The following is a 15783-nucleotide window of genomic DNA, read 5'->3' as shown; positions in this document are numbered from 1 at the left end:
TTTGAAAAAGCTTCAATGGATCGGAAAATGGCTGGTAGGTAAATACTATGTATTCGTAGAGATGATCGACCTCGGTATCTCTCTCCAAGCTCCAAGACCTAAGCTATATGTAGTTATATTCCAGATATATCACAATTGCGTACGCAGCGCACACGCAGGCGCTGTACTTTTATCAAACTGAACCGCCGTTACCGTTTTTCAATGAGCATCGTAGCTTCGATCGTGAATTAATTGGGAGGGGCTTTGAATTCCGCTAACCAAGCTTGATACCAGGGTTCGTTATACAGTCGGTGTGTATATATGTGTGTATATGTCTGTGTGTGTCTGTGATGTGATGTGATTGCTGACAAGGCTCCCAATAGAAAGGACTCGCTCGCTATATATTTATCATGAAGTCGTTGAAGAAAGATGTGAAAGAGATGACATTTGAAGCAGCTGGAGATGCAATGGTCGGTCCGAAGGTTCAGAAATGCAAAGAAACAGATAACAAAACAAAAGAGAGAAGGAAGATTCCTAGTCTTTCTCGGAAATTTCATTATTTCACCACAATTAAAAAAAGTATCTAGGAAGATGGATGTTACAACTTACGGGTTAGTAGTAATCTCCATGAAGGCCCATCCTTGATCAATATGGAATGGACCCTGCGCGATAATTGAGGAACCATTTACTAGGATTTAATACTCACCAAGCTCCCCAGTGGCTCCCAAGTCTAGGGGATTAAAGTACCAAGTACGGAGAGGAACTCCATAGTTGACGATTAAAAAAAGACTGGGATTGCTGGGATGGGACATGATCATTGATGATATCTTGTTTAAATTCTCAAAGCAGTCGAGTCATCTCGTCTGCTGCGAGATTATAAAGTTTGGTATGAATCCACCGACGAACATGTACGGAGGACTAATAGGTAGGTTCTTGAAGAGAATTCGGATGCCGGAAACTCTCCATGATTATGCTTCATATATTGAGATCTGTTGGATGGTCGACTTGACGGGCCGTCCGCTTCACACCACGGAAGTGGTTTAGGTACCATCTAGGTATGCTCCGTAGAGTAGATGAAGATTTTCTTATAAGCCTACCCAGCTAGCTAAAGAAGCCACGGAGGTAAAACTACATATACGGAGTAGGAGGACTATGTGGCTGGGAATTTGATTGGAGAGTATTTACATATAGTCTGAACTCTACCTTGGTACAGAAGAGCCGATTGATTGCACATTTTGACTTCCCTATGCCATCGCATGTTGTACGAAGCATGTACTCTGTATAGAGTCGGGTCGGGTACTGTCATTGATGAGATTCTCGTTAATATCATGATTCATGAAGGGGCAAATCCCCTCCTAACCCATCCACCCCATTCAAAAAGATGAGACCATGCAAAACTTCAAAAGAAGATATCACTCCACGAGCAAAAGTAATATCCTGCAATTCTAAACTGTATTCACTATTGCCCACTACTTTCTTTTATAACAGATGGCACGATTCAATGTTTTTGCCTTCCGTCGCCGCCACAAACGACCCTGAACTGTATTCCTCAACTCTAACATTAAACGAATTCGTCTGATCTAAGATAATCCATCAAAACTATTGAACTATCTAACTTCATCTCTTCATCCTCATTTGATCAATCAATCAATGAATCGTATCCCATCCAAAAGTATCAATTCGACAACTCAAATAAATCAATTCCTGTCCATCTACTTCGTATCTATCTACAATATAAACTCCTCACCAAGTCACTATCTCATACTATATTTTACCGCAGGCTACAATCTCTTCTTCATGCAATCCATGTGCTAATAAAGTGGTGAAGATTAGCAGTAAATCCACCATTTCCCAGTCCCCTAGTGTGCACGTATAGCATGTGTGTGAATCAGGGAGTGCACATCCCCCAACATCCTCCCAAGCCTATTACATCCGATCCCCAATTCCAATCTCAAAGTCTCGAGATTGAAGAGTTCCCCGCAAACATACATTTACACTCACCACCTACGTGTACAGTATAGTACGATGTACCAGTAGTAGCCATGTGAATCATTCGTACGTGAATACACCTGAAGAACCACCCCCTTTCTCGCCCCTGTCACTCCATCCTAAAAGTCTCACATGGTAAGAAAGAAGACTTATCGCCTTCCTTCCAATCCTCTAGATATCACAGCGCGAACTCTCTCTGACTCTACCGTATTTCCCATCACAATTTGATAAATCACATCACCAATCACGAGCCTTTTTCCCAGGCACCATTCGATTCCATGCATTGGGACTCTCAACCCTTCAAACCCAGTTTGATCTACAGTCTACCAAAACCCTATCTACCGAGCCTGTCTACGAACACTCGAGCACACCAACAAACTACCTTAAGGTTAACATGTACCAGTGCTCTAAAGACTAAACCCCAAAAGAAACAGAAAAAACGCCCAAAAGCTAAATCCATCAAGAAATGCGTTCATAGCATTCAAATAGTCTCAGCCCCAAACCCATCCATATCTAAGGACCATCCCTTCAAAACACACCAGAAGCATTTCCCACATTCCAATCATTCCACGCTGCGACGCTCGCACCTATTCCCACTCTTTTCTCTTCCAACCTGACGGTTCAAAGGAAAGAAAAGAAAAGTACTGCAACCAAAGCAAGCGTCCGTCGCAGGAAGATCAGTATTGCCTTTTTCCCCATCACACACTACCTGATCACCTATCCTCGTACCTAGCATATAATACAATTCCTTTTTCTAACTTATCCATTTCAATATCTAAAAACAGAACCCAGAAAATCCCTACTCCGTCCATCTTTTCTTTTTCCTAAATTCCTCACCTTCCATTTTCCCATTTTGTCATTTCTTCCTTCTTCCTTTTTTCCGAATCCATCTAGACCCTAAACTGTAAGCGGCGACACCGACACCGACACCGAACACCAGCACCAACACTAAAACCAATTCCCACATGTTTCCCACGCTTCATTCCACATGCACCCAACACTAATTCAGGTACCAGAAACTACCTAGATCCTGATCAACTACACTACTAGGTAATAACATCATAACATCACATCTTCCATGTATCACTGAATCACTGAACCATGACATGATACTAAAATTTCTCTCCATCCCATCCTACATCACCCTACCTCATCATTAGTATTTTATCCCTCTATAACTTCCTATTTCATCCTGTACTCTTCATCCCATCCAAATTTCGTGATCGACTTACCTGCCCTTCCTAGTCCGACACATGAAACCCCATTGGTTTCACAACAACCAGCAACCATGAGTTGCACACGTTACAACCATATACCCAACCTCCGTTAACCTACCTCCCATCTAATCACTACTCCGTACACTTAGCTTAGTCAAAAATGTTTGATACACAAAATGAATTAGAATCACAAGTAACTACTATATAAACATCTCATTATGTATGAAACCTCAAGGAAGTCGTATGAATTGAAAGTTATAGCAATTATTTTCTTCTATATAAGATTACACATAGAAGACTGATTTATTTTGTGACGACCGGATGCAAAGCTAATCTACATGAAATGGTGCTCAAGCTAGCAAAAAACTATCAATCAATAATAAAACGTTTCATACTCTCCCGAAACATCATCACGAGCATCAGCCAATATGAATATTGTGCCTATCTCTCTGCCCGACTACTCGGTAGGAGACCAAGACAAACTATTTGATCTGAGACTGAAGGGACTAGTCGCTGATAGAGCACATCGCATTCTCTTGCGAGCACCATCCAATCCTTCATCACCAGTACGTTTGTTGGGTTGTTGAGGGGTTGTTTGAGTAGGTCTTCTTGGTGAACTTCGCAACTTCTCGCTATGCAAGCTTCTCCATGAACTAGGGGTCTGAGTACTGCTTCCTTCACTTTGCAAGCCACTTCTGATTGAACCGTCAGGTCGACGAAAACGACGAGCAACTGGTGTAAGTTGGGTCTTTTCAAAGGATTTATGGGTCAAATCGGGTTTCGGAAATGCTGTAGCAAACTGTAATGCATTAGAACTTTTCATTTGCTAAGACGAAGGAGTACGGTACTCACAGGCTTGGTATGAGAAATGTGTTTAGATGGATCAAACAATTCCTTTCGAAGCTTCTTGAGGTCGGAGAATCGAAATGGCTCGTTAGAGGACTTTGGACATTTCTTAATAATACCTTCGGTTTTCAAAGACTCAAATTCTTCCTGCGTCTTTTCCAAGTTCCAATCTAGAGCCGTGATTAGTGCTGCACAAATGTTCCTTGAAGCAACATACTCATGTACTGGCAAAGACCCTCCATGTCATTGAAACCATGTTGCTCGAGATAATATACCATTCGTCTGCGGAGACATAGGGGGTACATCTTCTGATAAAGAATTCCTTTCTCCGACACTTCTAATAGGCAGTAATAGCACTTAAAATCCTCGCTGTCACTTCCCTTGCTGTAGCCATAGCACTGACTGTGAAAAAAATTCCTACAACTTTCACATTGAATCTTTCTACAAATTAGAGCATGCAAACGAAGATAAGGGCTGACATACCAAATTTTCACGGTCTTCATAATTAAGACACTCGCACCGTACCTCCTCCTCCTCCTCCTCTTCTTCTTCCAACTCTCTCTCAGTTAAGTTTTGATTGACCTCTTCTCGTCCAAGAAATGTCGTATGCTTTCCAAAGGTAGTTGGCTGGCAGGCGGGTATCAGTTGTGTGTCCATGTCGTCAGGTCTTTTTGCGTGTCCCTTAATTCGTAGTCAAATTAGTATATCAACTAAACAACATATTTTTTATACTGATGATAACCTACAATCTGTTTGATCCATTGCATTGTGCTCTGCTGTGTATCAACGCTCTGTGATAAATGACTATGTCGCAATGATGACTGACTATTGTCATCGATCATCACATTTGTCAGTGGTGTTGTGGATGTGAGATCTCTAACCGTTGCGACATGTTTTCGATTGGAGGTTATCTTCGCATCATTCAAAGCTGTTGCTTTTGGAGAGTGGATATCGATGGCTGGGGCATCATAGTACTTTATCTCAAGCCTATCAAAGTTAGAACTATTGTAAAGTCTTGGATATCGCAATGTTATACCCATGAATACCGTTGCTTGTTTGGCCCATGAGAATTCCACAACCATCAGGAAGTATCTGAGATGTTGGCGAAGCACGAAACCCTCGATATTCATGCTTAGGGCGTGGATTGTCATTGTACAGCAATTGCATGCTCACTTTGCGTCCAACTGTATTTATGTTTAGCGGGTGTGAATGAATGTTTGATGGTATGAACTTACTCGATTGGCCTTGGAGATTTCGAGAAGTATTCATAACTTGTCGAATCAAGTCCCTTAGTCCCTTCTGTGCCAATCCTAAATTGATGGTACTTCCATTCTTATTCGACAAAGAAGCAGACATTTGAACATGGGGGTTTTTTTCAACATCTTCGTAAGTGAAATATATGGTGAATGCTTCAACGAGCTGTTCGGGGACAACTTCTTTTCGATAAACGGAAAGTTGGAATTTTGCCAAACATTTATCGCTTACAGCATCCCCAACTCCAAACTCCTGAGTGTTGATTAGTTAACCACTGTATGAGATACTAGAATATGGTAAAATACCAGCCAATCGAGAAGTTTCTCTGCGCCAGGATGGCCTGTTCCTCGCACAACGGAACTGAAGGCAACAATCTCATCGCCAGCTTCATTCAGGTTGAAATTCTTGGGCATGTTTGTTCCATTAATAAACGTTTCGTAGGTAAGGTTTGGATCGGAAGCATTGTAGATTCGGGTCTTGTAGCAATTATTGGGAAATAATTGCCTACCAAAGAAAAACTGGCTGACCTGAGAAGCGTTCATTAGCGAAAGGACAAAAGTAAGAGGAGCCGAGGATACACACAGCAGCATTGACAGCGATCTTAACCAACTCGAAACTTTGTTGTTGGTTAAGTACAAGTTCTTGTACTGTCTTAGGAGCTTCCACGGGAGCTGTCGCCTTACCCTTACCCTTCTGCTTCGCCTGTGTTTGTGGTTTTACCGGTGGTTTAACACGGACAGGACGATCAGATTTTGGATGCAGCTTTGGTGGCATAGTGAAGCGCACTGATGAAAAAGATTGTTGGAGAATTAAGGATAGAGAGAGCTGTATGAAACACAGGTTGAAAGTGTAGTTCAACTTTCGATCAATCACAATTCAACCGTTCATTAAAGCTCTGAGGCTTGCTGGAATCCCCCTCGCGAAAAACTGGGAAAATCCAATGCAAGGCGATGTAGAGGAAGAGAAGCGTGGCGAGTAAATGAGTGAATACTAGGTAATTTTCGACTGATGCTTGTACGGAAAAGACGAAATAAGATGACAGGGAATTCATTCAGAGATGATATTCCATTCAACGTTTTGATGAACGAGGATAGAAATAATTAATTGAAAGTGAAAGTGTTTGTGGGGAGTCGACGGAGAAGAGAATGACTAAGGGAATGGGGCGAGAGACAGGTAGGTAGGTAGTATATGATAGTAGAATGTTACATGTAGACAGAAAAGGAAGGCGCGCGCCTCTCACTCTTCTTGACCTCCCTCTCAACCCTCACCCAAGTAGTAAGCAGAATCTGAGATGAACTTAGTGTTACCTAGTCCAGTCCGATTATCCCCAGGAGGTATTTGAGGATTCGAAGAGACAAGAAATAAACCCTCGTATCTCATCAATTTGCTAGGTGAGGTACTTCGAAATCTTCTATATACTTACTACCTACCTACCTACCTACCTAGCGTGCAAGTCAAAGATTCGTGCACTCTATACCTTTACACGACTTCAACCTCTGACCTCGATACTCAAGGTCGTCGACGGCTTCAATAGGTAGACATACTCAAGAATCAGTCCACAGATGAATGTTCTCATGATTGATCCATAGCTTCTACAAAATCAACTTGGCAGTTCAACATTCCATACCTTTCACGTACTCGCTGGATAGATATATATCTACCTTTCATTTTTGGAGCACTATGAATCCTTAAACTTTTAAATGATACATTGCATTGCCAGATATTCCACACCAGGAATCCATTCTCCAGGAGCCACTATAACAGCCACCATACAACACTTGGTCTCGGGATATCATGCGAACTATCTGAATAAGCTTGCCATTTTCCTCGAGTATAATCTCGTTCGGTTTATCAAATTCTCTTCCATCGATATTGTTCTGAGAAACTCTCATTCTAGCACTTGTAGAATCTACAGAGCCCCCTAGTCTACCCTATTTCCTTTGAACGACTCTCGGCAGAGTTCACAATATCCCTCTATATAGGTAGGTGTTACATCACATACAAAGACTCCCCTACAAGAGCGAAGCGAAAACGGCCTCCACGGCAGTGGCCCAGCGGAGCGTCATTCATTATCTCATCCATCCATGTATTCTCACATTACTCATGCCAGCCTCTACTCAAACATATGAAGCTTCAGCGGCTCGACGCTCATGGTATCAATAAACTGAACTGCTTGAAATATCAGCTGAATTGACGCTCCCCTGACCCTCTGGGGCTCCGTCCGTGGAGACTAAAGATGTGTAATGAAACAATTTCTGGTTGAAAGCCACATCAATATCAACCATTCAATGCCAGTCTACCTTTATAGCTACCATATTATCCATTTGGTAAATATTTAAAGCCCTTAGAGACAGATCTCATGACTTGAGGCGAGGGGGAATGCATTGTTGTGTGCTTGTAAGCTTACATACCTAGATATGGAATACTCAGTGTCGTATAATCCCTCTTGTGGCGGGCTCGGCACATATGGTAATGTTTTGTAGTGCGGAGTTCTACTTAGTACTTACTCAGAAATCGAGTCGTTTGAGATGGCAAATTCAAACTATGACGATTTACCATGAAAATCATCATGGGCATTTTGAAAGTAAGTTGGGCTCGCCTCAGGTAAATACACAGAAGTTCTCCGACTAGAAGATCTCCTTTTTTCGATTGTAAGATTACCAAGCAGAGAAGGAAAGAAAGAAACCCTCGATACTCCATTGCTCATGCATTAATATGTAACAGTGTGTGATGTATGATATGTACATATAAAAGACATCAGATAGAAAATCTTACCTCTTTCTCGTTACAACAAGGGGCACGAAAACCCGAGTGTAAAAGGATAGATGGTGAGAGATTGTGGCGACGATACTGTACAGTAAGTCAAGATTCATGAGGGCCCCGTTTTTTGTAGATACAAATATCCTGGTAATATGTAATCCGTATAAGTTTGTAATCTTAAATACAAATATAAATATAAATATATTGAAATGAATGAGAATGTGATGTTGACGTTCCATTTGGCTGACTCCGCCTTCCTGTCCTGCCCTTGATAAAATATTACATAGCTGAGTAGTACCTAGGTACCTAGGTACCTACTACCTATCTACCTATCTACCTATTCTCGCCATTGAACAGTGAAGGCAATGAATGGATGAGCATTCTTGTCCAGAACCGCTTAGTAAAAAAAAGTTAAACCCCGGCGAAACAAACCATACACGAACCGATCTATCTCCACCTTCCACTTTCCATTCACCACCACCAATACACGCGCTGAGATAAATCTTCGCAGTACTTCATTTCTCTCACGCAGAAAAGAATCTATTTCTCCCCTTCTCTTGTACATTCTTCCTCTTTCTCTTTATTTGCAGTAATATAATAGTCTCCACTCGCCAACTTCATATTGTCTCCCCAAGGTTCTTCTTACACGTTGCCCCCGATTTCATACTCTGCAGATTGTCTGTCATCTGTGTCGATTCCATATCTCCAATACCCCCACCACGACCACGATAATACTTTTCAACGTCGATTAATTTGGCTATGTTATCGTTGGAATCATAGGATACTAGGGGTTGTTTTAAAGTTGCGATATACTCGCGTGTGGTCAGCCTCATATCAGGAACGCGTACGGCTTATTGGAGAGGGGCAGGCTGGAACTTTTGCTTAAAGTCTCGAACTCATCTGAGCACTCGAATTTCAACGAAATGGATCCTCCTCATAGACCGCAGAGTAAACATCGAACGCTCTCCCAAAGTACTCAAATGTCTGGAACACCAAAATTCAAACCCGACGCCTCTTCGAGTCCGTTCATTTCGAATTCGAAGTTGTTGCAGCATAGTGTCGAGACTCGACATCCAAGTCAGACCGTTTCTTTAGGATGGCAAGATGGAGACGATACAGTTGGACATGCATCGAGATTGCAAGTTGAGTTGGAAGATATTATAGAAACGAAAACCGTTACAACAACCACTACAACCAAGCGATCCTATCCTCCACTACTCTTCCAAAATCCTCGACCACTCGATAGCCTTGACGCCAAGGAATATCCTCTAGCATTCAAACCGACTCCTGCCGAGCTGACTAGGTTTTCATACGAAATTGATGGACGACAAATGGAATATGAGGAAGATAATCTGCGAAGTATTATGCACGAGGTCCGAAGTTTTTAATTTTCTTGTACGCTTTTTTTGAGATTTCACATTACTAATATTCGAAAATCTCCAGAATTCACAAATCGAATCTCTTCACAACTCTTCTTCGCGCTATCGATCGAAAGAGAATCGAGAACAGTTCAAAGATGGATTAGCTAGAACAGACAGAATGATCAAGCTCGATGCGGAAAGTAGCAACTTGAGAAGAAGGTGTTCGAAATCGAAAGGAACATCCGATCATCGACCCGCCAGCAGACCCAGCAGTTCAAAAGCACCAGAAGTTTCCAATAACGAAGTTAAAAATGTAGGCTCGACTGCTCAACCCGAAATTCGACGTCGAAATCATGGTCTTGGTATGCACCTACCCGAATTGCCAGTGACTCCCGATTTATCCGAAGTAGAGCTATCCTCAAGGGATGTTCCTTCATCAATCTCTCGATTTCAAACCAATGCATACACCCCCCAATCCGGTCTAAGCCAAAATAATTCGTTCGAGAATTCAGAAAGTCATTCGGAAACTGTTAATGAAGAAACATTTAATAACGCAGTTGCTACACCCCCAATTGCAGAATCTGATCTGGAGTCGGCTGGTCTTGATACAAACTTTGCACAAGGCCAGCGCCCACATTTGAATACTGCAATTGCTCAAAACGCAAGCCTACCTAGTCCCGGTCTTTCGCCTACCCCAACCTCTCCTGAATTTGACAACGATGATACAGGCGACAGTCAGGAGACATTAGATGAGTACGCTAGTCAGTTACCTCAGTTAAGTACGACTCGAGATCGGCAGATTAAACCTACAGGATTACATTCACAAATTTCTACCGTCATGGAGATTGGTTCTATGCTGGATACTTTCGATGCGATGCCAAGCGAATTGAAGGCCCTGGTGATGTATCAGCTTAGTAGAAGGTGCTCCAGGAAAACCTTACGGGCTGTTGCAGGTTTCGTAAATCCTGCTTTGATGTGCGATTTCCTTGATGAACTTCCTGTTGAATTAAGCCTACATATCTTGAGTTACCTGGACCATCAAGACCTTTGTCGTGCCGCACAAGTTTCGAAGCGTTGGAGAAATGTTATTGACTCGAACGAAACTGGATGGAAAGAACTCTTTGATCGTGATGGCTTTACACTCCAACCTGAAGAACTTGAGCGAGCAATACGTCAAGGCTGGGCATGGCAAGACCCTTATGGACCGGATGGTTATGAAATGGATTTGAGCAGTAAAGACAAATCACTCAACCTGGAAGTAAACACGCCTAGTAGTAGCAGCAGCAAGATTGACACACTTAGAAGACCTCGGGCTACCATTAAAAGAAAGCGAACTACTGGAAATTCCGGATCGGAACGCGCGAAGAGACGAGCGATAGGTAATGAAGTTTCAACCAAAATCTTAGAACCGGCATCTAGATTTCATAAATCTGAAGGTCCACTAAGCGCTGCTTCTGCTGCTGCATTGGCAGTACCAAATCCCGAATTAGGTCTGCCAGGATTACGAAAACTTCATCTCTTTAAATCTCTTTATCGCCGACACTTTCTTCTTCGACATAGCTGGACAAATCGTACCGTTGAACCTCATCATATGGCTTTCAAGGCTCATCCATCTCATGTAATCACATGTCTTCAATTTGATGATGAAAAGATCTTGACAGGTAGTGATGATACATGTATTCATGTCTACGATACCAAAACTGGAGCTCTACGAAAAAAGCTTGAAGGACATGATGGGGGCGTCTGGGCTTTACAATATGAAGGAAATATTCTTGTTTCTGGATCCACTGATCGTTCGGTACGCGTTTGGGATATCGAAAAAGGTCTTTGCACTCAAGTTTTTCATGGTCATACTTCAACTGTACGATGTTTACAAATCCTTATGCCATCAGAAGCGGGAAAGACAGCAAGTGGTCAATCTATCATGGTTCCTGAGCAACCTCTTATTATTACCGGTTCTCGTGATTCTCAATTACGCGTATGGAAATTACCAGCCCAAGGAGATAAGCGATACATTCAAACTGGGCCACCAACTAATGATGCTGATTGTCCTTACTTTGTTCGCGTATTAGCTGGACATACTCATTCAGTTCGTGCTATCGCTGCTCATCAGGATACTTTAGTAAGCGGTAGTTATGACTGTTCGGTGAGAGTATGGAAAATCTCAACAGGTGAAGTTTTGTATCGTTTAACAGGACATACTGCAAAAGTCTATAGTGTTGTTTTAGATCATAAACGCAATAGATGTATCAGTGGTTCTATGGATACATATGTCAAGGTTTGGTGTCTTGAGACTGGTTCTTGTTTATTCACACTTGAAGGTCATACCTCCCTTGTTGGTCTCTTGGATCTACGTGATGAACGTCTTGTCTCGGCAGCTGCAGATTCAACATTACGAATTTGGGATCCAGAAAGTGGTGTGTGCAAGAGTACTTTGAGTGCACATACAGGTGCCATTACATGTTTCCAACATGATGGACAAAAAGTTATCTCTGGATCAGATCGTACTTTGAAAATGTGGGATGTCAAAACTGGTGAATGCATCAAAGACCTTTTAGGTGACTTGAGTGGTGTGTGGCAAGTCAAATTTGATGAAAGAAGATGTGTTGCAGCCGTACAACGTGATAATTTCACATTTGTCGAGGTTAGTATTCATTCACTTCCAAATCTCTATTCGTCTCTTTACTGATAATTTCAACAGGTCCTTGACTTTGGTGCATCACGAGACGGTGTTCCAAAATCCGAACGTGGTCATCGTATCCTATTGCCCAGCATCGACGAAACCGAAAGAATAGTCGAAGTTGCTGATAATGCAAACGCATAAACGAATGTATGAAATTTAAACGACGTCTAATGAAACTTAAACCCGAGAATGTATGAAACAGAATTACTCATATTCATGAAATAATCATCATTCTCATTGGGAAATGGGAAGGGGGAAATGGATGGGAGGTATACCCTAGTTTATTCAGCTGTTATCTTCACTTTATATTTCTTCAAAGTATACGTTTTGAGGTTCAATTCCTCAATCGAGGCGTTTTGGGCTGAAAGGAGGGTGGTCAAATTGGTGCATATAATTTCTTTCTATGCATAGCGAGGAATTCGTTCTCTTTTTCCTTTTTACGAATTCCCTTGATTTAAGTTCAAGTTCATTTTCGTCTCGTCTCGTCTTTCCGATGTGCTTTTTTTTTCTTTTTTCGCCTCGGCAGCGGTTGTGAGGTACAAGCGAATTCAACTTATGGTGTCGGCTATCTCTATACATATAGTAGTATAAGCTAAGCTGGACTCTGTGTTGTCTGGCTAGGTGTTTCATCCCCGAGGGGTTGAGGAGGTGGGGAGGGAAAGAGGGATAAGGAATGATGCGACCATACAAAATTTATGGTTAGGTGGATGGATGGATCGAAGTCGAGAGGCTAAGGAGTTTAGTGTGGACAAGAATTGGATCGGGCAAGGAGATAAAATGGCGTAGGACGGATCTGTCTATACGATACATATCACGCTTCCACGCACACATATCATATCGACGCCGATTCCTTGCGATGAGTTTTTTTGGGGGTTGGGGGCGGTGGTGGAGGAGGAAGACAATATTAAAGATGCGAAATGCAATCACTTACTTACTTGATTTCAAGCACATGACTTGAGCTTGAGCTTGGGCTAGTACAAGTTATATGGCTAATTTATGATATTCAATTCGGCAAAGTATTGCTCAGGGGTGGAGGTGGAAGGGGGGTGCTAGGCGAGGAAAAAAGTAATTACGTACAGTCCAATCAGTTAATCGGTTAATGAATAAAATGATCAAATTATACGTTTTGTTAATGGTTATCGTCTGTTGAGTTCTCGATGAGTTGTAGATGTGTGGTGGTTTCAAAATAATACTTTTGTACTAGGTATGTACGCTCAGTCAGTCACAGGGCGAGTGCCATGACGAAACAAATTCAGAATTATGCAAATGCACCATCTATCAGATTGAATCACATCAAGTCTAGAGCATTCTTTTCGAAGAAGAAAAAAAAAGTTATTATGCACGCTTTTCATTATCATGAACTATCCTCCTCCCTTAACCTAGGTAGGTAGGTCGGTAAGTTAATTCATAAATCAAAGTGATTAGTATATCAAAGGAAAAAACCCCCAACTCCAATTCCATGCCTGGTATCATTTATTTACTTCTGCATGCATGCGTGATGTAACGTAATAAAACATAACATGACCGTTCTTCCCTTTCCTGTCATTTCCTGCATTTCATTTTCTTTCCAAAGAGAATATTGAATGAGTCCAATATTGCGCTGTGGGGTATAAATGTTTCTCGACTTCTGTTTCTCTTCTTTCTCTTTTGTTTTGGGTTTTGGGTTTCGTATTTTTTTGTATCGCTAGGGTATATAGATAAATGGGTTAAGTGGCGTGATGAACGGTTTGATGACCATAAGTAGGTTGAGCCATTGCGGGGCCATTGGTAGTAGCGATGGGTTGCTCGCCAATACCCGATTCGGCCATTGATGGACTGTTAGTTTCAATGGCGTCGGATTTGGTGTGGATTTGCCATGGCTCATCTTTGGGTCCAAAGTTGCTGGCAAATGGTCCATGAACCTTGTCGTGCGCGAGGGATTTCCACATGATATACGTACTAGGAATGGGTTAGTGGGTGGGTTTGATGAGATATAGAGGGGAAGCTAACCTAGCAATCGTGCCTAGCATACCGAGCCAGAGGAGGACCACGGATGCAATACAATATGCGTTTTTGCGGTAGATGGGATTGGGGGGACCGTTTAAGTCGAAATATTGTTGTGCTTCGGAGTTGGTTAATCCGTCGATTGTTGCGCGTTGGGTGGCTACAATTACCTGTGTGGAATGGTTAGCGAGGGAGCGGAAGAGATGAGTTGACGTCAAGATTTAAAAAACATACGGTAAGAGCAATCGCATCTGCGAAAGTCAGGAAACACATCAAGACTGAACAAATCTTCCATGCTTTCTTGACCGCGATGGATTCATGACGTTGGGGCCAGAAGAGATCGAAAAAGAAACCGGAACCAAAAATCGTTGCGACGGCTATACCGACAAAGATGTTGAAGGAGAAAATTCCAATGATGTCGCGGACTGATGTGTGATATCCGTAACGCGATTTAATACCATCTCGTTGATCGACGTAATCTGAAGATTGGATATGGATATTAGTAATTTTTTTTACTTTTTGGTTGTATGAGAGTAGAGGAGGATAGAACGAAAAGGGAGAGATCTTACCACTTAGAGCCGCCGTTCCAACGGATTCCGAACACACACATAGAATCATGGCGATTTGATATACGATCATCTTGGTTTTGCGCAGATGATAAACGTGGTTGAACATGTAAGCTCCTTTGAACTTTCCCCATTGCATATCCCGGAGATCTAGACCCCAGATGATTGCCATTGTGACGGATGGGAATTGAGGTTCTTGGGGACTATTGGAATTGGATCGTAGAGTTGTGTGGTAATGTAGTTTGTATTTTGAGATGTTCTTAAAGCAACAAAGGATTATTTGAATATGATTATTTGTTGAACAACAATTGAATCTTAAAGCAATGGAGTCAAACCAAAGCTTGAGATGGAAAGATGGAAAGATAGGAAGATATCTTGATTAATAAAGAGAAAAGAAAAAGAGAAGAGAAGAAAGAAAAATTAAGCAGAAAAGATAAAAGAAGAGCTTGATGTATTTATTATAAAGCAGCTAATCGACTAAGTACGAAAGATACGCTTGGTGTTTGTTTTGTTCGTTCTTGGTAGGGAAGTATGATGATAATCCTTTTATTTTTATTTTTTTCGGTTTGAGGGGGTGGATTTGAGGATTCTGAACTACGTCATGGCTGCTGTCTGTGGTTTGGTTTGGTTTGGCATGTCCGTATCGGTGGCAGGTAGAGAGATAGAGGGAGAAAGGTATACATTTGTCTAAACCCCGAATTTGGATTAATGTATCACTTGTGATAGACGCCAAGATATGAAAACGGATTGATGAGAGGTTAGACGGAGTTCCTGTTGAGTATTTACTATTCATCTACCTAGTAGCTACCTCCGTGGACTTTACTCCGGGTTTCACAGCTGATGTTTGCATTCGGGAATCATGAGTCTTCGTTGTTAGTATTTAGTATTTAGATGTTGGTATCGGTCTTACCGGATGTGTGAGTATGAAGGGAGAGAGTCCGGTAAATCGGATGGGTAAAAGTATAATTATTAAGCTTTTTGATGTTTAGAGGCTTGATTAATCATTGAGGCGTTAGTTTTGATGTTAGCTTTATTCGTCATATTGAACGGGAATGGTCTCGAGGAAAAGAAGGCAAGGTAAGGTAAGGTTGTGTTATCTAATTACCCAACATCTATTTATCTTGTCAATACATACCTATCTATCT

The 15783-nt window shown here is 41.8% G+C and overlaps 3 protein-coding genes across 3 annotated transcripts; 1 reads left to right on the top strand and 2 right to left on the bottom strand.

Moving 5' to 3' along the window:
- Positions 1 to 3642: 3642 nt before the first annotated feature.
- EAF01_003033 (uncharacterized protein) lies at positions 3643 to 6059 on the bottom strand (the record flags this gene model as incomplete). Its single annotated transcript, XM_038911287.1, has 9 exons — positions 3643 to 3984; positions 4038 to 4201; positions 4249 to 4468; positions 4515 to 4712; positions 4778 to 5018; positions 5068 to 5215; positions 5267 to 5537; positions 5591 to 5812; positions 5868 to 6059. The coding sequence occupies 9 exons, from the start codon at positions 6057 to 6059 to the stop codon at positions 3643 to 3645; spliced, it is 1998 nt and encodes a 665-aa protein (XP_038772522.1).
- Positions 6060 to 8297: 2238 nt separating this feature from the next.
- Positions 8298 to 12761, top strand: EAF01_003032 (uncharacterized protein). The gene is made up of 3 exons (XM_038911286.1): positions 8298 to 9418; positions 9489 to 12050; positions 12108 to 12761. Exons 1-3 carry the CDS (start codon positions 8969 to 8971, stop codon positions 12228 to 12230), a joined length of 3135 nt encoding a protein of 1044 aa, XP_038772521.1. The 5' UTR covers positions 8298 to 8968; the 3' UTR covers positions 12231 to 12761.
- A 1034-nt stretch (positions 12762 to 13795) lies between these two features.
- EAF01_003031 (uncharacterized protein) lies at positions 13796 to 14810 on the bottom strand (the record flags this gene model as incomplete). Its single annotated transcript, XM_038911285.1, has 4 exons — positions 13796 to 14027; positions 14079 to 14242; positions 14307 to 14551; positions 14642 to 14810. 4 exons carry the CDS (start codon positions 14808 to 14810, stop codon positions 13796 to 13798), a joined length of 810 nt encoding a protein of 269 aa, XP_038772520.1.
- Between the last annotated feature and the right edge of the window lie 973 nt (positions 14811 to 15783).

The sequence above is a fragment of the Botrytis porri genome (assembly GCF_014898465.1).
Source record: "Botrytis porri strain MUCL 3234 chromosome Unknown BPOR_004, whole genome shotgun sequence".
Classification (NCBI taxonomy): Eukaryota; Fungi; Ascomycota; class Leotiomycetes; order Helotiales; family Sclerotiniaceae; genus Botrytis; species Botrytis porri.
This window is presented reverse-complemented; position numbering and strand designations above follow the sequence as displayed.